The following is a 22221-nucleotide window of genomic DNA, read 5'->3' on the forward strand; positions in this document are numbered from 1 at the left end:
TTTTACTCAAAAAGCTGAAAACGCCTCCACAAAAAATGTACATTTCAAAATATTTTGCTTTATTTTATTATGAAGATCTAATTAAGCCAAATGCTGAATGCAGATCATATTGAAATGCAAGCGGAGTGGATCAGTCAAAAGTTTGATCTTTATGCAAGTTGAAATGTTGGAGTGGATCCGGATGGGCAGATTGTGATAGTAGTGGTGGTAGCGGCAGCAGAACTGAAGTGCACCGTAGGTTAGAAATCTCCTCCGCATATGTCGAATTATAAGCATTCCTATGTGAATTTTTTTAGTCACTGCATATGCATGTAAAGAATGCAGTGCATTTTTGTGCTAAATGCTCAAGGTACATTTCTAGGCATTATATTTGCCGACTCTCGAAAGAGATATTTGTAATGTGTTTCCTTTTTGTATGCAAAATACTAATAATCTCTAAGCATGCTTTAAACAACGTTGTAGTTGAGATCTTGAGTTCAAATCTTTACCCCTTTTCTTTAACAAAATGATATGAGTACCTGATACCTCGTTTGCACATATTCATTTTTGTCACGTGTGTAACACATCCCTAAAGATCAGTCAATAACACATAAAAAAAGATAAGTCAGTTTAGGATTATTAATAGATATTAACTTCATGCTTAAATGTTTATGGCCGTCCACCTTGTCATTTCTTTAATATTTATCTTTTCTATAAATATGATGCGAATAGATAAACATATATACAAGGCACGCGTAAAGCATATTTAGTAATAGATCTAGTGGTATTTATTTTACTTTTTGACCAATTAATTAAATAAATATTGTTACTCAAAGTTTGAACAAAAGTCAATGGTGAAAAATATATGTCATATTTTTGTTCACGACGAGTTCTTTTGGATAACATGTTCACGAGGAAATAAGGATGTGTAGGACATCAGAGAACAACATCTGCGACGTTGAATGGAGTATGTGCCATAAACTGTTAAAAATTCAGACAACTAAAATAATAAGATGTGTGTAATAATTGCTCAAGCTTCCCTCATAGAAAATGCCCACGAGGAAGAACATCTAGATGTGCATTCTGCAACTTTGAATCTGCAATTTTTCTTTTCAACAGTTCTGCTTTGAAGTTGGAAAGAATAGCACACATGCTGACATGCAGAGTCGACTTTAAGCCGCCCCTTTTTCCCATCTGCGAGAACAAGTGCCGTCGGGCATCAGATTAGACTAATCCGCTGTGTCTCCGGGGGAATCTCCGGGCTCCAGTGGAGGCAAGAACCCAGCGCACTCGCCAAGCAGCGGGGTCGACGCGAATAACACATAGATCACGGCGTCAAGAATGTAATCTAATCCTCTGCTTCAAAGCAGAAGAGTACGGCCAGCAAGTCGCGCGTGCCGTGTGGTGGCGCTAGCTTGGTGGTCGGAGAGCGCTGGCACGGGCTCGCCGGCGCACTCTCACCGGCACGCCCCCAGCGAATGTGGCGGTGAGGCCAGGTGCGAACTTGGGCCGGTGGGAGCTACGGCCGACCGCCTCGATGTCGAAGCTCTGCACGACGGAGACGACGACGAACTTCATCTCCATGATGGCGAGCTCCTTGCCGACGCAGACACGCACGCCGCCCTGGAAGACCGGGTACCGGTAGGGGCTCTCCGGCACGAACCGGCCGTCGCGAAGCCAGCGCTCCGGACGGAACTCGGCGCAGTCGGGGCCCCAGACGGAGTCCATGCGGCCCATGGCGTAGGCGTGGTAGGTTACCCGGGTGCCCCTGGCGACGAACGTGCCGTCCGGGAGCGTGTCGTCGCCGGCGGCGAACTTGGAGTCGAACTGCACCGGCGGGAACAGCCGCATGCACTCGTACAGCGCCGCGTGCACGTAGTGCATGTCCTTGAGCTTCTCGGTGTCGGAGGTGGCGGCCGCGGTGTGGCCGTCTCTGCCTCCGGCGACGCGGGAGACCTCGTCCCGGATCGCGGTGGCGACGTCGGGGTGATCGGACAGCAGCAAGAAGAAGGCGGTGAGACCAGAGGCGACGGTGTCGCGGCCGGCGAGCATGAAGCTCACGACGATGTCGCGGAGGTACTTGTCGTCGCTGATAGAGCCCATGAAGCGCGACAGGAGGTCGTCCCCCGAGGCGGCGGTGCCGAGCTTCCGGCGCTGCCGGATCACCTCCGCGGCGAGCGTGTCGACGAGGCGGATCGCGTCGCGGAGTTCCCGCTCCTCCCCGACGTTGAACAACCGCTTCAGCTTCCAGAACACGTGCACGGGCGCCGTCGCGCGGCGTGCAGAGAGCATGGAGGCGGTGTCGAAGGCGTCCGCGAACGCGGACATGGGCAGCGAGAGCTCGAGGCAGCCGGGGTCGAGGCCGAAAGAGATCCTGCATATGCAGTCGAAGGCAAAGCGACGGAAGACGTCCTGGAGGTCAAGCAGCTTCTCGCCGCCGCCGCTGGAAGATGCGGAGTGAAGCAGAGGGATGAGGCGGCACCGCAGCTCGGAGGCTACGACGCCCGCCGCGAAGCAGCGCAGCGCCGGGGACGCGAGCTCGGCCGCGGCGAGCTTGCGCTGGAAGAGCCACGAGTCGCCGTCGACGTTGAATATCCCGCGGCCGAGGAAGTCGGCGAGGATGGCGGAGAAGGGGGCGCCCTTGGGGTAGTTGTCGAAGCGGCCACGCAGCATGTGGTCGACGGTGGCCGGGTTGGCGGTGAGCACGTTGCCGAGCACGTGCACGTGCACGGTCCGCCCCGGCGCGCGGCGCAGGAGGTGCGCGTACCAGTCGCAGAGGTTGTCGAACTCCCCCGCCCACGACGCCGTCACGTACGCCTCGCACACCGCGCACGCGCACCACCACGGCGGCCGCAGCCGCAGCGACGCCAGGAGGACGGCCAGGGCCACCGTGCACGCGGCCGAGGCGAAGAAGACGGCGGCCACCACCTGCGGCTGCAGGGAGCTCGCCAGGGCGTGGGCCGCGACGTGCAGCGCGGCTGCGTCCGCGCCCATGACCAAGAGCAGTTCCACCTGCTGCTGCTGGGCTCTCCCCCGTTGCTCTGTTCTCGCGCGTGTGCGTCTGAGGAGCTGCGCTCTAGGCTCGTGTGCTGAGTGCTCGCGCGGGTGTGCTGTGACAGTCTCAGAGCGCGCCGTTTTATACCGGGTAGCAAAGTTTTAAAACAGTTAAAAATCGTAGCTCCGCGCCCATGACCAAGAACAGTGATTTTCATTGATTTTGTAGAAATCCGTCGGGTCGGCTAACCCCGACGCAACCACGCAGCTCCGCCCCTGCCTCAGGGCGTCCAAATTCGTCTGGTCGATGCTTACACTATGGACAAAGATTTTGTACATCAAGACCGACATGTTTCCAGATATAAGAAGATTCCGCTAAAATTAAAGATTTTCATTTGGTACCTTCAGTTAGGTATTATTTTAACCTGATATAATTTAACAAAGCGGAACTGATCTGGGAATAAAAAATATTGTTTTTGTAATTGCAATGAAACAATCAAACATCCCTTTTTTTCTGTGATCTGATGGTGCAAAATTTATTTGACAAATTGTTCTTATAGCTACTTGGTTGGCATGCATAAGATAAAAATGACACATTAATTTTTATGGGATCCCTGCTATTAACCTGGGCTATTTGGTGCGCATGTAACGACTTGGTTTTTGAGGGGGAAAAAAGGTATTCCTCTTTAACGAAGGTTGTCTTCAAGGGGGTGAATTGACTATGATTTTTGTCCTTGTAACAGCGTGACGAACTACAGGCTCATATTTGTGTCCTGCAAGTAAAGCGTTGGAGGTCGTCGCTTTGGGTATCTTCGCTAAAAATCAATAGATAAGTAATAATATAGACTCCACTTTTGATTTATTTCTTTAGTCCGTGCGCTTTTCCTTATAATTTATGATCTGTTTTTGAGTTGATAATTTTGTAAACCTTAGCTGTGTGCAGCCGCAGAGGCTGGAAAACTCTTTTTTTTTGTTTTCTAAAAAATGTTACCTGATATATATAGGACAATGAGGAACTGACGTACTATTATTAGAGTAATTATATCTAGTTTTCCAAATTCATGTAAAATAGAACTTGAACATCATACAAGTAAGCAATTGAGCTACGTGGGTATCTTTGATGAAGGACAATGTTATGGCCTTTTGCATCGTCGTGCCCATATGTACACAGTCATTTCTAAAGAAAGTTAGCTTATTTCTTGCTTCACTATGGCGGTATGGCCACTAGCTAGAGTAGGGGTAACCCATTAGGTTATGAAAGCTACTAGGTAACAAATTTACAATTCCCGTTATCCGATCAAGTTTTTTTTTTGAACGGTATCCGATCAAGTTATGATGTCATTTCCACGTGCCAAAACTTGGCCGCGGTGTTGTTTGACCATAGTGTTGCCTATTGTAACTAGCCAAACTTCTGGTAGGCAAAAAAATATTAAAAATATGCGTTTAAAGATACCAGATTTCAATTTGAGGCAATAAAATAAAAACAATGTTACTGCTATCTCAAGCATAATTGTAAATTGATTGAGCAAAACGAACCGACACATACTCATGTTAAATTCGATTACTCTTATCGATCAGCGCTCCGTCCTCGTGAAGAGACGATGCAGTGCAGATTGTAGCAGCGCAGAACGTAGTCGAACAGGCTCGAGCGGTCGCGCAGTTGCGCTGCCCAGAAACCTTATTGCCGTCCCTCGTGCAGGCTTCACAACGGCAAGGGTTTGGAGATACCGCTCACCCTTCTCCTCAGTGCACGCCAAGAGAACGGCCGGCGAGATCTAGCAGCTCGACGACACAGCACAGCAGGAAGTGAAAATGGTAGGGAAAATTGAGTGACCGTAACCTGAATGTTTCCTGTCCACTCATATAGGCGCGGCTGCCCTCAAAGAGCCGTTATCACTTTGATTACGCCCATAAATGACATTAAAACACATTCAGGATGATCATGCCAATTTACTAGGAATTATAGTATTAACCGGGCATTGATTAGCACCTAATTAGTGTACAACGGTTCATATGTGAGAGACGTCTCGGCCGAGGAGGTCTCGAGCCACTCGAGGGTAGGTCGCTACCCTCGAGCGAGGCGGAGATTAAGCGCGCTACTGGAGGCCTCGGCTCGAGCCGCTCGAGGGTAAATCGCTACCCTCGAGCGAGGCGGAGATTGAGCTCGCTGCTGGAGGCCTCGGCTCGAGTCCTCGAGCGTGGCGGAGTACACTCTCTTGCTCGCTCCTGGTGGCCTCGGCTCGAGCCCTCGAGCGTGGCGGAGTACGCTCTTTTGCTCGCTGCTGGAGGCCTCGGCTCGAGCCGCTCGTGGGTAGGTCGCTACCCTCGAACGAGGCGGAAATCGCTCCGCGGGTTTGACGAGGCCTTGGTTACTCCATACTGCGCGTGTTCTTTGGAATTCTCCTGAATATTCCATAAATGGACCAAATTCCAACAATCCCCCACCAATTCCAAAGTAAGAAATGAAGGACAAAAGGATCACTATGTTGTATCATCGTTAATATACCAGTCTTTCGGTACGAGTCCCGTACGGGTTGAACTAATACCTAGAATAACAAGATTCATCTTCCCACAACTGAAGAATGGACTAGGCCTTGAATTCTCAGTCATACGTGGTCAGACTTCACCTAAAATCACAACTGATACTAGGCTGCCAAAACAACTTCGCCTAACCGGAGCGTTAATGGTCTGCTCCCATATGTAAGGAACATGACACCATTTATGCCATTTCAAGTGATTTTGGTGATCGAATGACAACACAACACTTGGACTAATATGATTGTTAAGATGATCATTCTCAGGCTTTTAGGTTCAAGTGATGACAAAGAACCGATGCCTAAGCATCAGTGCATCCGACGCTTGTCGGAAGAACCGGCACTATGAAGTTTGGTGCAGAAGGGAATCAAAGCCAAGTCAGCCTATAGGCACCGGTTGAACCGACGGGTCAAAAAGGGGGGCATCAGTGCATTGGGCGTCCTATGTTCCAGAGACGATGTCAAGACCCCAGGAGAAGATTCTTCAACACCGGTTGAACCGGTGAAGCATCGGTGCATACCATCGGTGTAATGACGTCAGCTGTCAGGAGAAGATTCTTAAGCACCCGATGAACCGGTGATACATCGGAACAAAGCATCGGTTCAACCGGTGGTCACTGCATCAGCTGTCAGGACTTCAACGGCTACTTCGGTTTATGAGTGACCGGAAGAACCGACGCTACCCCTGCCAGAGGCATCGGTTCTTCCGGTGATACGCAGATTTTCAGCTGACAGTTGGAGCAACGGCTACAAGACTTGGTGGCCTATATATACGCCTCACCCCGGCCATTTGAAGTGTGCTGGAGTTGCTGGACATCCCACACACACCCAAGAACATCTCCAACCACCATAGAGCTTCATTGTACATCATATAGGCTTAAGCACACTTGTGAGAGTGCTTAGTGCTTGTAATAGGGATTAGTTCATGCGAGAGCTCCCTTGAGAGAAGTCTTGCTGCGGCAAGCAACTTGTGATCCGTCGTGTGACCCTCCGTCTTGGTGTGGAGTGGCAACGACACTTTGTGCGGGGGAAGAGGAGGCCCCCTCCTTGGTGGAGAAGCTCTGTAGTGGATTACGGCCGAGTGACCGAGAGAGACGGTGGTGGTGCACGAGACTCGGTGTCTTAGGGGCACTTGCCTTTGCTTGCCGGCATCGCCTTGGTGGCGAAGTGCAAGACGGTGATTGGAAGAGCCTCGGTGTCCCGTGGACGTAGGCGTTTGTGCCGAACCACGTTACATGACCGTGTCTACTCGGGAGTTTGCATCCCTCTTGCACTTACCTCTTTACTTACTGCTTTATGTTTCCGCATTTACTCTATCTTGCGTACCTTTACTTTCCTAGTTAGTTTGATTAGGATTGGCTAGGTTGCAAGTCTTTTAGGGGTAAGTAGAGAGTAGCATAGATAAATCTTAGTCATAACTAGCATGTATAGGACGTGTTAGGTTTATCTTATGCAAGTAGTTTGAGCCCTAAGTTAAAAAGCGATTAGCGACCCTATTCATCCCCTCCCCCTCTAGGGTCGAACACCCCGGTGATCCTTAAATCATATCTTGTAGTGAGTTTTCAATGAGAGCGCCCTGTCTCAAGAACTGCGACCTACAGTTAGACTCACGTAGGTGTTCCTCTTCAAGAATATCCTGCTGGCTGATATCTTTTCAATGGGGAACATTAAGGCTTAATGCCATCCTTCCAAGCAATAAAGAGTATTATAGTTGTCATTTGGACATGGGTACATTTTTATTATTTTTAATGTACTATTTGAGTTACACCATCAACTTGTTTTCCCTATTCTCTACTTCACGGGATCTCCGATCACATAGGATAGGTTACCATTGTGGTGTAACATACTCAAATGGGCCTCATACCCATGTCCTTAGACATCACAGAAATCACATTCCGTGATAATCCCTTTATGAAAGGGTCTACTAGATTATTTTCAGTTTTCACATAGCTCACAGCTATAACACCGGAGTTCCTCATTTTTCTGACAGTTTTAAGCCTCCGATTAATATGCTTGTTGGACTTAGAATTATCATTTGTATTCATAACCTGAGCTAGCATTGATTGGTTATCAAAATACATTAGGATGGGTGGTACCGGCTTCTCAAGCAAAGGCAAGTCCATAAGCAGCTCTCTAAGCCATTCAGCCTCACTAGTGGCAGTCTCCAGTGCTACAAGTTCTGCTTCAGCCATTGATTTTGTCAAGACTGTTTGTTTGCAGGACCTCCACGCAACTGCAACACCCGCTAGAGTGAATACATAGCCACTAGTAGCTTTGATCTCGTCCGCATCTGAGATCCAATTGGAATCACTATACCCCTCTAACACAAGTGGGTATCCCGAGTAGTGAATTCCATAATCTAAAGTACCTCTCAGATAACGACACACTCGCCCGAGTGCTTTCCAATGATCATCTCCTGGGTTTGATGTGAACCGGCTCAGTTTACCCACAGCATAGGAGATGTCTGGTCTGGTCGCACCAGCCAAGTACATAAGGGATCCAATTATTTGAGAATATCTCAATTGATTTCTTCCCTGTCCTTCGAATTTTTGAAGTTTTACACTTGCGTCATAGGGAGTAGGAGCGACTTTACAGTCTGCAAAGCCAAAGCGGCTAAGGACCTTCTCCGTATAATGGGATTGACTCCGTGTAATCCCATTCTCATTTTTCATCAATTTAATATTCAAAATTACATCTGCTGGACCTAAGTCTTTCATATCAAAATACTGAGATAGGAAAGATTTGATCTCATCAATCACAGCAGTGCTGGTCCCAAATATAAGTATGTCATCGACATACAAGCACAATATAACACCTTCACCCCACTATAACGGTAGTACACACACTTAACTGCCTCGTTCACGCTAAATCCTGCAGATGTTAAAGTGGTGTCGAATTTTTCGTGCCACTGTTTAGGTGCTTGCTTTAGGCCATATAAGGATTTTATTAATCTGCACACTTTGTTCTCCTCTCCATGAACAACAAAGCCATCCGGTTGCTCCATATATATTTTTTCCTCCAACTCTCCATAAAGGAAAGCTGTTTTTACATCTATTTGATGGACATGTAAACCATAGTAAACTGCTAACACAAGCAGTACTCTAATTGTTGCAATCCGAGCTACTGGAGAGTAGGTATCAAAGAAATCATCTCCTTCCTTTTGTGTATAACCCTTGGCTACAAGCCTTGCCTTATACTTTTCAATAGTACCATTAGGTCTAATTTTCTTTTTAAAAATCCACTTGCATCCAACTGGTTTGCACCCGCTTGGACAATCAGTGATCTCCCAAGTCCCATTGGACATGATGGAGTCCATCTAACTATGGACTGCCTCTTTCCAATACTCTGCATCAGGAGATGCATAAGCCTCTGGAAGTGTTTTTGGCACGTCATCCACAAGATAAACAATAAAGTCATCACCAAAGAATTTCATAACCCTTTGTCTCTTACTTCTGCGTGGAGCATCATCGACTTTATCATTATCTTCGTCAGATGAAAATGGTTCACTATTTAGTTCTGGTGGAGCAATTGTTTCAGATTGATTGCAAATCTGAGTTTCACTATTACTCGCTGTTTTCATGGGATAAATATCCTCAAAGAATGAAACATCATGTGACTCCATGATTGTGTAAACGCTCACATCAGGAGAATCTGATTTTACAACTAGAAATCTATAAGCCGTGTTGTTTTGTGCGTAACCCAAAAACACACAATCAACCGTCTTGGGTCCAACCTTTCTTTTTTCGGTGCTGGTATATTGACTTTCGCCAAACAACCCCACGTACGCAGAAAATTGACATTAGACTTTCGCCCTTTCCATCCCTCATATGGAGTGGTATCTTTATTTTTTATCACAACTCGATTAAGGACAAAGTTTGCTGTCAAAATAGCTTCCCCCACCATTCATAAGACATACTAGAACTCTCTAACATTGCATTTACCAAGTCTGTAAGTGTCCGATTTTTCCTCTCAGCCACCCCATTTGATTGAGGTGAGTATGGTGGTGTGACCTCATGGATTATACCATGTTCAGCACAGAATTGAGAGAACTCATTGGAGATATATTCTCCTCCACGATAATCATGTAAACGCTTGATTTTTCTCTCAATTTGGTTCTCAATCTTAGCCTTAAAAATTTTAAAGTAGTGAAAAGCTTCATCTTTTGTTTTCAGCAAGTAAATATAGCAATAACGTGTAGCATCATCTATTAAAGTCATGAAATATCTCTTGCCTCCTCTAGTCAACAATCCATTCATCTCGCATAGATCTGAATGAATAAGATCTAATGGTGCCAAGTCTCTCTTCTCCTCTAAACCCTTGAAAGGTTTTCGAGGTTGTTTTGCTTGCACACATGATGAGCATTTTGATCATTTGACTACTTCCAATTTTGGAATTAACTCTAATCGGGATAGTCTAGCAATGGTGTCAAAATTGATATGACAGAAACGAGAGTGCCACACATTGGACTCACAAATTTTATTCATGGATGCAATATTCAAATCGAAATGGAAATTTGGATCAACAGTATTTAAGCGGAACAAGCCTCCACTCTCATAGCCTTTACTAACAAAATTCTCGAATTTAGATATTACAACTTTATTGGATTCAAACACTAACTTAAAACCATCTCGATAAAGCAAGGACACGCTAATGAGGTTCCTGTTTATTGACGGAGCATGCTGCACGTTCTTCAAGTGGGCAATCTTCTCTGAACTTAGCTTCAGTTCGACTGTACCAACACCAAGAACAGGCGCAGCAGATCCGTTTCCCATCAAGATGGAGGAAGACCGCTCTCCCTGGTAAGAAGTAAACAAGGATATGTCAGAGCATACATGTATATTCGCACCAGTATCAACCCACCAATCTGTAGATTGAATTGCCGAAAATACAACTGGAAAATTACCATACCGAGATCTACCGGCCTCATCACCGTTGCCTATGGTGACGTTCACCTTCTTGTTAGGCTTGCCATCATCTCGGTCCTTGCGGTAGCGGCAGTTCTTCGCAAGATGCCCTTCTTTGCCGCACACAAAACTTCTCTGACCTTTTCATCCTTCTCAGATTTTCTCTTGAAGTTAGTGGTTTTCTTGGGCTTTCCACCATAGTTCATCTTACCCTTTCCCTTACCCTTGTAGGTGGGCTTGTTCACTATGATGTTTGCACTTGCACCTTGAGCGGATGTTCCTGGAGCATCCTTTGCCCTTGCCTTCTCTTCCACATCGAGAGCTATAATCAGATTCTCGGTGGAGATATCCTCTCATTTGTGTTTTAGGGTTGTGGCAAAATCCCTCCAAGATGCAGGGAGTTTGGCAATAATGCCCGTTGCCACAAATCTGTCCGGCTAAGGACAGCCCAAACTTGCAATCTCCCCAACCAGTAGCAGCATCTCATGTGCCTGTGCAACTATCGACTTTGCAGCATCAATGCTGAAGTCATAGAACTGCTCACAAGTATAGAGTAAGCGACCACCTTCTGAGACTGCAAATTTGCGCTCAAGTGCATCCCACAACTCTATAGGGTTTGTGTAATCCATGTACAGATCGTACAACTGATCTGACAGCAGGGATAGGATACATCCAAGCGCCTTATCACTATCACCTGCAAACGCCGCGGTCTACTCAATCGTGAATGGCATAACTGGATGGATCATCCACCACAGTTCCATAGACATGAGCCCAAATTTGACTCAAGTCTGCCATCTATGGAAGTTACCACCGGCAAACCTCTCAGGTTTCATTGCATCGGAAGGACCAGCCATTACTGAATTACAATAAATGCATTAATAAAGTTTCTGGACAGTTGGAAATATGCGTTTAAAGATACCAGATTTCAATTTGAGGCAATAAAGTAAAAAACAATGCTACTGCTATCTCAAGCATAATTGTAAACTGATTGAGCAAAACGAACCGACACATACTCATGTTAAATTATATTACTCTTACCGATCAGCGCTCCGTCCTCGTGAAGAGACGATGCAGTGCAGATTGTAGCAGCGCAGAACGTAGTCGAACAGGCTCGAGCGGTCGCACAGTTGCGCTGCCCAGAAACCTTATTGCCGTCCCTCGTGCAGGCTTCACAACGGCAAGGGTTCGGAGATACCGCTCACCCATCTCCTCAGTGCACGCCAAGGGAAGGGCCGGCGAGATCTAGCTGCTCGACGACACAGCACAGCAGGAAGTGAAAATGGTAGGGAAAATTGAGTGACCGTAACCTGAATGTTTCCTGTCCACTCATATAGGCGCGGCTGCCCTCAAAGAGCCGTTATCACTTTGATTATGCCCATAAACGACATTAAAACACATTCAGGATGATCATGCCAATTTACTAGGAATTATAGCATTAACCGGGCATTGATTAGCACATAATCAGTGCACAACAGTTCATATGTGATAGACACGTCTCGGCCGAGGAGGTCTCGAGCCACTCGAGGGTAGGTCGCTACCCTCGAGCGAGGCGGAGATTAAGCGCGCTGCTGGAGGCCTCGGCTCGAGCCGCTCGAGGGTAAATCGCTACCCTCGAGCGAGGCGGAGATTGAGCTCGCTGCTGGAGGCCTCGGCTCGAGCCCTCGAGCGTGGCGGAGTACGCTCGCTTGCTCGCTGCTGGAGGCCTCGGCTCGAGCCCTCGAGCGTGGAGGAGTACGCTCCCTTGCTCGCTGCTGGAGGCCTCGGCTCGAGCCGCTCGTGGGTAGGTCGCTACCCTCGAGCGAGGTGGAAATCGCTCCGCGGGTTTGACGAGACCTCGGTTGCTCCGTACCGCGCGTGTGCTTTGGAGTTTTCCTGAATGATCCATAAATGGACCAAATTCCACAAAAAAAAACGTAACAATTTAATTCAACTATATTCTTGTTACTAGGGCAAAATTCTACTTCTGCAATATGAGTTCAAAGCGAAATTACGAATTTTGGCCCTTTTGGTCCTGATCAGCAAGAACGTCTTAGGGAAAAGAAGATAATTTGTTTATCAGAAAATTCAATTATTAGGCCTCTCTCTCTCACCATGTGATTGATTTAGTGTCTGTGCTTTAATTGACACTATAATTTATATTCTGTCACAACCGATCCGAGAAACCATGAAGAGACTGCATTTATTCAGGCCCCGTTTAGTTAAAAAAAATTTCACCCAAAATTTTTTGCCTCATCTTTAAACATATGCATGGAGTATTAAATATAGTTAAAAAAATAAAACTAATTGCACAATTTGGATGTACACGACGAGACAAATCTTTTTAGCCTAATTAGTGCATAATTAGCCATAAGTGCTACAGTAACCCACATGTGCTAATGATGCGGTCAAATGTATCAAAAGATTCGTCTCGCGGTTTCCAAGCGAGTCCTGAAATTAGTTTTTTAAATAGTGCCCGTGCCCGAAAACCTCTTCCGTCATCTCTGGTCAAATATTCGATGCGACCTTTGGACCAAAATTTTTGGTTAACTAAACACCCCCTCAGCCAGCTGACATAAGTTGACTTGCTAGTACTAACGCAGCCAAATATGCATCTTCCCCCATCAAACATTTTGTTTTTGAAAGGATCCTATCAAATAGATAGGCAGAGTCGTAGAGAGCTCCTGCTTTGCTGACAAAAGGCCAGTTACTCTCGATGGATAGTACTGTATATACACATTTATTAGGTGTCACATATTTTCTTTTGGCAATTTAGCAAAGAATTAAGATTCTGTTTGGATTAGGGATGATCCAAACCGGTGGACTAAAGTTTTGTTATTTCATCTCAACTAAAGTTTATTAGTCCATTAGTCTAGAACCCACCTAATTGGAATTAAAGTTTAGTTTCACCCATTTATCTGTCAAATGGTTTCCCACCTAAAGTTTAGTCCATGGATCCCAACAAATATTTAGTCTCCTTAAGTTTAGTCCATACTAAACTTTAGTCGTAGGTGATTCAAACAGAGTAACAGAAGAGAGAATGAAGTAGTACCTTGGGCAAGATATGCACACCTTTGATGACACGACATCAAATATTTGTTGGACAAAATTAAATGTTCCATATCTGCTCTCATGATGTACACCATCAAAATTAATTGTTATGAGAGCTCATAAAAAAACGACAGCATGGTGCAATGAGTTGGATGTATTATAGCTATATAGTATCGTTTTAGTGATGTGTTAGTATTGGATAGAACATTATGATACTATGCACTAGAAGTAGCCTAAGCATGGCATGTAAGAATGTTGCAAACACAAAACCTAAGGCCAAAGGTCAATTTCCATATATAGTTGCTTGAGCGCTAAATTTGTATTCATTATAAGGCTCATAGATTTCATTAAAAAATGAACGGAATGAAGCGACATCTATTCTCTGCAATCACAAATAGTGTCACTACGTAGAGTTTTAGACATCTGTACAGTCATCAAAACACGGTTTGATCACTAATTGCTTATGAATATAGCAACCGTGCAATGTTACAAATTTTTTTTGCAAGACAAACAAATCTAGCAATATGATTTTCAAAGTTTAAACATGTTGATTACACGTAACAAAAGGTGTCACTCTTTCATAATTGGAGGGAGTATTCTACCGAAAGTAGTGTAGCTGTGCTTTCACATTGCTAGTGATCTTTGAGCTCCTTGATTCATCTCCTTAATTTTCTAACGACTACAGGCGTTTTATATTTCAGCTTAGTTGGTCTCCACAAACCAAGAATAACATGATGATGAGTCATCTGAACTAATCAGTGCTGGACTAGCTGTCTAAAAACATATACGAGGTGTGTGACGAGGAGGGCTCTAGTGTTAAGGCTTTCTTCTGCCTGCCATAATTGTTGCCGAGCTGTCCCTAAAAATATATATTGTTGTCATGCGCATAATACATCTAGTAAGTCATTGTCAATGCTACCATGTGAAACAGATTCCTAACGGTTATCTCCTTCCAACAGTAATGCAGAAACATCATGATGATCGCCAACCAATCATTTATCTCCATGACCTATGATTCCGACATCCAGAAGCACAAGTGGTGAAAAGTAGCTCTGTTTGTACGTATTTATTGTGGCAAGAGAAGAAGAAGAAATATTGTAGAAATTGTTTGAAATCCTTTACTAACCCCTTTTGGTCCATGACATCATTGACATGGCCTAATCAAATGGATCTATTTTTGAGAAAATTCTGGTAACATCGGTCAAGTTCGGCTTGAGTTCCTATTCGTATGTGTACTAGCTAGCCATCAAAATTAATGTTTTATTGCAAACATTATCCACTATTTGATTAAAACAAAAATATGGGTGAATGACTAGGTGCGTCGTGTTTTGGGCACGGAATACTATTATTTTGTATTTATGATAGTCGAAGTAGCATAAATTTGACTATCGACCGACTATATAGGCTGATTCATTATGAAAATGGTATCTAGCTAGGCTCTGATGGATGAGTCACTTGTTTGCCCGATGACAACTGGCTGAGCTTCACTCCGTCCAGAGAGTGGACTAGGGGAGTACAGAAACTGACCTCACAGTGACAGTGACTATGGAGCTGCAAAGAACCAAGTCCTATCGATTCACTCTCCAGATCTCACAACTCACATCAAGGACGGGCAATTCCAGTCTGCATATACGATACAAAAACCAACATGTCAGGCCTACGGAACGACGAATCACCTATGCAAACGGACGTCGCGTACAGCTCCCTAGCTGGTCCGTCCGATCCTCTCGATGGACAGACAGCAAAGAGGCTCTCAGCGGGCTCCCCCGTGCCCGTGTAAACGTGTTTCTCGTGCTGCACCAAGGACGAGGCAAGGAATCGCAGTACTGCCGGCAAAGCTCACGAGTCGCCAATCGGGCCAGAGCCCGGCATAGTTCACTTTGTATTTTATATTTTTGTGTTTTTGAAGAGAATCTTCAATATTTAAAGTATTAAATGTAGACTAATCACAAAACTAATTACAGATTTTGTCTGTAAACTACGAGACGAATCTAATGAGGCTAATTAATCAATCATTAGAGTTTGTTTACTATAGTATTACTGTAGTAATTTGGTGTCCAATCACGTCCTAATTATGTTCATTAGATTCATTTCGCGATTTATAGTTCATTTGTGTAATGCGATTTATTTTGACTATATTTAGTACATCATAAAAGTGATTTATAAAAATTTTATATTTTGCATTTTGGAATCTAAATAAGGCCAAGCTAGCACGTCGTACCGGCGGGTGAGCACCGCACCGAGCTAGCGGACACGACACACCACCTGCACGAAAGAGCTCAGCTAGCCCCAGGACACGCGCAGAGCGATCGAGGGACCGAGCTAGGCCAATCAGCTCGCCAGGCCAATCAGCTCGCCAGGCCAATCAGTCATCCTTATCATGCATGCAGTGCACGCACCGTGCCGAGGGCGCCGCGGGCCACCGCCACCCGAAGGCTGCCGCGCCACTCTGGGCGGATGTTCCTCGGTCGACATGCCGCCGTGGGAGGGGCGGAGCCAGGAAATTGATTTTTTCATTATTAGGAGAGGCTAATCATACAAATTTATATAAAAATTTAATCAAAATTTAAATTTCAGGAATTTGATTTTTTTTCATTATTAAGAGGGACTAATCATACAAATTTATATAAAAATTTAATCAAAATTTAAATTTCTAGTGTAAATTTGGAGATCATGGAGGCCAGGCCCCTGTCTCCGCCCCTGGCCGTGGGGTCCGATCCCGTGTCCGCTTGCGCGCACCGTCATCCCCCTCCGCTCCCCGTCCCACTCCCACGCCGAGGACCATGCCGCCGCACGTTGCGTCCCCCCGCGCACGACGCGCCCGCCGCGCCAGCCACCAGCCCCGCGGCCCGCGCGCGCAGCGCAGGGCTCTGCCGCACGGGGCGCGGCCCGTGGCCATGGCGCCGCCTGCGCGTGAACAGCCGCCGCACTGACGCGCGCGGGCATCTGATCTGACGAGGCCGGGACCAGCGGGCTCCCGCGCGGGCCGCGGGGTTCGTGTTCGTCCACCGCCCCGATGCGGCGTTGCCGCGGGGGCGCGGGCACACGTGCCGAATCGGCATGTTTCGCCAGTGGGCTCACGAGCAGACAGGGAGCAGGGGGAGCGGGGGTGGCGCACTCGGCTACGCTACGCGCAGAGCGAGCGCCGTCAGCTGGATAGGGTCGCGGAACTGTGCGGATAAGGACTTGTGATCGGGAAAGGAAAAATCCGTGGCACGTGTGGGAAATGAGGGGCTCCATACGTGTCGACCAGGGAACGCACGCAGCATGGGCACGAGTACCGCCCCCACGAGGAGACGACGAACTTCGAAGCTCTGAGAAATTAAAAATGAGAATTGCAAGGGATCTTATAGTTCCTTTTAGCATGCTCACCGGGTTCAAATCGTAATTGATAGGCATGATGTGTCCCCGGACAACAATATGTCTGATTCAATAGATTTGTTCGCATGTTTTCTCAATTATTTAGATGGCACAAGCTAATACATATTAACGTCACTTCCAGCGTACCTTAACCCCCTAAGGTGTCAGAATTTTAACCTTGGTAGATCAGGAGTCGTATCATCATGTTTCGTCACCAACAAATGGTTAGAGCATATATATGCTTTTTTATTTAGACACGCAAAATCATTTTACCCAAATTTGACTTGGGGGGAGTAGACAGCCATTTCAGTTATGTAGTGAAAAGTTAGCACAGGGACTGACGGTTTCTACTGTGGATCATGTCAGGGTTGAATATGCAAAACGCATCATGGGATTGGACGTCGTCTTTGCGACTTTTCTTCCTGTTTGAATAATCACTATTTTTTATTATTTTCGCGAAGTCCTGTCTGAAAAATCATATGGGTGCAATTATTTTCCTTCCGCTGATAAGCACAGGCACATGTACTGATGTACCTAGCAGGGGCCTACCGAGACTATGATTGCGTGTGTGATTTGGAGTAGGATCTAGGTCACTCTTTCTTTACCCCTCTCTCCATTTTTCTGAGGGTGTGTTAGTTGATGAAAAAATTTGGGTTTTGGGACTGTAGCATATTTCGTTGTTACTTGACAAATAATATCTAATTATGGACTAATCAGATTTAAAAGATCATCTCGTGATAATTAGTTAGACTGTGTAATTAGTTATTTTTTTAATTGCATTTAATGCTTTATGCATGTGTCTGAAGATTCAATGTGACGGGTACTGTATGAATTTTTTTAGACTAAACGGGCCTGAGACACTTGCCGCTAGGTACCAACCACTGAAAACTACAAGGAGATGATTGTATTTCCCTTTTATTTTTCCTTTTTATCTAATCATTGTGTTTGCTCGGCTTGTCAGCCAATCAACTAGCAGTACTATTCTCTCATATTAAATCAGCACCAGCCACCAGCTACCAGACAGTTAGCAATATTATTCTCTCATAATAAATCAGCACCAACTATCAGTCACATCCAAACGTTATCTCTCCTTCGCAAACACATCGCAGATTCACAAGTCCTCGATCTCATGGTCGTGGAGATCGAGCGCCATCCCGCTGTGCGACGCTGATGCGCAGCAACCTTGCACCCAGGCCATTGCTGTTCTGCTCAAAACGAGTGAAATATCCGCAGGATCAGGTTGAGGCCTTCAGGGCCTTATTAATCCTTGGAAGAATGGGTACTACTCCAGCATTACATTACACTAGCCTATCAGCCTGTGCGGGAACATAACAGTAAGTCTTACAGCTAATAATTATATTTGTCTATCTCTCTCGTCATTTTTCATCTATCAAATATTCTAACACATACTCTAAAATACATATTTATTATTATCTAGTTACAAAAGATTTCATTTTGCATCACATCTTCATGTGTGTTTGATATATATTTGATTGAACCGTTTGTTTGTGAATTAGTATATATATTCTTATCGATCTTTCATAATACATGAACACATGATGACACATATCGTGGGTACTATTTTTATATAAATAATAATATAATTAATATATTAATAATGATAGAAATAGTAATTTACAATTTTATAGTGGTACACTTTAATATTTTTGTTATAACTATATAATTTAGATTCAGATTTAGGGATTACCTTAACTTTTAATAATGAAAATAATTGGATAATTTATATGTAAATTTAGGGGTTATTTGTATTATTTTTATAATGACATATGTGGGTAATTTACATGAAGATTAGAGGTTATTTTAAAAAAATTCTATAATAGCAAAGGTGGTTAATTTAGATACATATTTAGGGGATCACTTTAGTCTATTTTCATAATAATAGAGGTGGGTAATTTATTAGAGAAAATAATAGATCTAATGACAGAGTTGTCAAGTTTTTTAGAGTGTCCACCTAAAATCCTAGGTGGCTTCACGTGAAGATTTCAAAGGAGTCTCCACTTAGCAATGTGGAGCTACATAATCATTAGGGGGGTGCTAATGCACCCAAAAAATAGAAAAATAGTGATTATTTTCAAATTTTCACCATATTTGCATCCCTATTACTCAACTTTATGCACCCACTGAGGCAACCACACCTCCTCCAATTTGGTCTAGCTTCACCACTACGGGTCAGTAATACAAAGATAAGATGCCATTATACCAACTTGAGCCATTATGGAATCACTCGATCACGGCACCCTTTTCAGTCTTTGAGAGGCCAAAAGGAATCAACGAATGGTAAAGAAATACTATGAAATGCACATTCTTCCTCAGTCCCACAAAAAGTACAATTCCGTGTTGAAAAAAAATCACACAAATAGTACGGTTAGATTTGATATGTATGCCAAAACTAACTGCATATAGCAAATGAATGAGGGTATGAGAGTTTTTTCACGGTACCACTAATCTGTCTTAAAAATTAGAATTATAGTGGACAGAGCGGAGTATGTAGCTAGCAGTCACTCCAAAGTTTCTGTATATATATGATTGGTAGGCGGGGGAAGTTGACGGGTGAATGTTCCACCGAAATACCTTTTCTGGGGGATAATATCTGTTGACCTTGTTGCCTTCAGTCTCTGTTTGCAGTGCAGAACGTACGGCGAGCAATGGAAATAAAATTCCACGCGTTGTGAAAAGTGAGCGCTTGAGTGCTACGAGTAATTTTTTTATTATTATTATTTGAAAACGCAGATGCCATTCATTGAATAAAGCGGGAGTAAACAGTATGCTCCAGTTACACAAAAAAGAAAAAAAAAAAGCTGCGCACATGAGAGAAACGAAGAGAAGAATCGGCATCCTTCACGACGTTGGAATAGAAGTACACAGCAGCAATAATCCACTAACTAGTCTATCATTTTTGTGACGATGAGCATTATGGAAAACTTTGACCAGGAGATAAAGCAGAGAAACACACTCTAGTAGCTAGGTGCAAACTTGCTACATCAACAAAACAAAAACTACAACCATCTATAGATATGGCGAAATTTGACGCCCTGCTAAACTCATCCTCAAACCATCTGACTAAATCGATGCACTCTAAATCCAGAATGAACGAGCTTACTGGATTCCTTATCTCGGTTGAACCACGTTTAATCCTTCTGTCATAAGCTTGAGGACGATCAACCACCAAATCAAAGACGCATTCAGGAAAAACACAACCTTATACGACCAAAACACAACTGCAAGAACAACCACGAAAAATCGGAACGGCATTGCTCTCGAACAACTCGCCCGATGCCTGCTCATCATCGTGTAAGCTTTGGATGGGAGGGCGATTTGTTATCCGGCAGAGCGCCTTGAGTAGTTGAATCAGTGCAACCAGCGAGTGCGTGTGATGATCCATCTGCGTCATCTGATTTCAGCACCCAGTGAGCATGACACAAGCTAAGCTAGCTGCACGAATGGAACGGAGGAACGGGAGAGGTACGGTGCATGCAGTTGCATCACACACTTCATTCTCACCTGATCTCTTGCTCCAGCTCCAGGGGAGGGAGGGAAATAATCGGTGATGGATAGCAGTCAGGTGGACGAGCTTGCGCGCCAACCCAATGGCGACAGGTCATGATCGATCTTTGCCATCAGACGCTGCTTTCCTGACGCGACCGGGCTCGTTGCCGCATCCATTGGACTGGACGGCACACAGCGATGTGCTGGTGCAATTCGTACCGGGGATGCGTTCTTTTCCTGCTCCCTACAGCTAACGACCCACACCGTACCGGTACCTCTTGTTGCCACCAAAAAAACGCCAATCAGAGATGAGCTCACGCACAGCCCCCTAATCCTAGGTGTGTATTAGATATCCTAGGCACCGTGAACAGTGACGGCTAGCCCAGCTACTAGGTTGGCTGCAGCCTCGGTGCAATCTATTATCTTATTATTTGGTCAACAAATAGAGCATTCACGTTCGCTTTCAAGACATAGAAATTCTCACGTTAATAGAAGAAAATAAAAAAATTACCCACCACTGCCATTAAAAAAAATTAGCCTAAAATACCCATATACATGTTTATAAATTACCCACCAGTGCCATTGAAATATATTTCTATTTATAAATATAAATCTATCCATCGTTTTGCATATCAAGCTACATATCGTGCATACCTATAGGATACTAGCTACACAAACAATTAACATATTTTACCACACGTATATCTTATTATATTACCAAAATCACAAATGCACCTTCGCGATTATATTATTATTAGTCAAAATAAGTAAAATAATTATAGGCTTTGCACTATATTAGACTACCACCTGATCTGCAGTGATTATGATGAGAGGATGGCTAAAGTTGGGCCAGCGATGAGGATCATAGAATTGGAGGCTAAGAGCAAAATAAGCGCCGTGACACAAACTTCTCCATTCTTCGTGGAGTCTGGAGACTGTCCATCACCTACTGCCTACTGGTGATGTCTGAACGTGCATGTCCGCAGACCCAATGCAAGCACAAAGCCACTGCACGTCCAACCTAATTCCTTTTCGCAATCCTCCTGCATCCATGTCCTTGCCGAGGGAGGGTCCTTGACATTACTCCAAAGGTTTGTTGCCGACATTGCTACAAGACACTACCGCACCTCATAATTAACACCACAAGTTCAAAAAATATTAACACTACAAGCATATCAGGAATCAGGGCAATATCGATCAGGCCATAATTGGTATAGTAAGCTCATCAGACATGAACATGAACATAGATTGCTGAAATTCTGAGCAGAATCTTGTGCTCTGCACTATGGAGATTTGTTGGCTTCCAAAAAGAAAAAAATTTGGATAGATTGTTCCCCAACAGAAACTAGATCATGGAGGCATGGCGCCATGCAACAGACGACATAACTAAACATAGTAGCAACAAACGATCAAGAGAATCATAAAATAGGAAAGCTAGCAAAAGAACAACTGAGTCAGTTGAACTGAGCAGTGGACAATATTACTGTAAGGGCTAGCAGATAAAAAATATGTTACTACTACTAGCGAATGGTAGTAGCTAAGATTGAGGAGATAGGCAGTCATGACAAAATTAGCATTGTGCGCTTGCCATGAGGCCAGATCACTGACAAAGAAAGATGTCGGTAAAAGGAGGCACCACTGCAGTAGCAACAGAGAAGCACTTTTGATTACTGAAGCAAGTAGCATGTGACGAGAAAGATTTAAGTTTATGAATAATAGTTATATAAAAAATATAAAATATATTTAGAATATCAATATTAGCCGCGCAAATCCTCGGGTCACCTTACTAGTTATCAGGTATATATCCTCCCAGGTGAACGTCGTTGTAACTTGTATAAGCACGCAGTAGTTGTCATTGACTAGGGCATAGTTTTGGTTACTGCTTGGTATTTGCAGAAATGCGTCACTGTACATAC

The 22221-nt window shown here is 44.6% G+C and overlaps 1 protein-coding gene across 1 annotated transcript; it reads right to left on the bottom strand.

Annotated features, from left to right (window-relative positions):
* Positions 1–930: 930 nt before the first annotated feature.
* LOC120665325 (cytochrome P450 94C1-like) lies at positions 931–3098 on the bottom strand. Its single transcript, XM_039944867.1, has one exon. The coding sequence runs from the start codon at positions 2971–2973 to the stop codon at positions 1390–1392; it is 1584 nt and encodes a 527-aa protein (XP_039800801.1). The 5' UTR covers positions 2974–3098; the 3' UTR covers positions 931–1389.
* Between the last annotated feature and the right edge of the window lie 19123 nt (positions 3099–22221).

This window comes from Panicum virgatum, chromosome 3N, assembly GCF_016808335.1.
Source record: "Panicum virgatum strain AP13 chromosome 3N, P.virgatum_v5, whole genome shotgun sequence".
Classification (NCBI taxonomy): Eukaryota; Viridiplantae; Streptophyta; class Magnoliopsida; order Poales; family Poaceae; genus Panicum; species Panicum virgatum.

Bases quoted from the DNA above. Each gene is read 5' to 3' on its own strand.
- LOC120665325 (XM_039944867.1), bottom strand. From the start codon at position 2,973: ATGGGCGCGGACGCAGCCGCGCTGCACGTCGCGGCCCACGCCCTGGCG.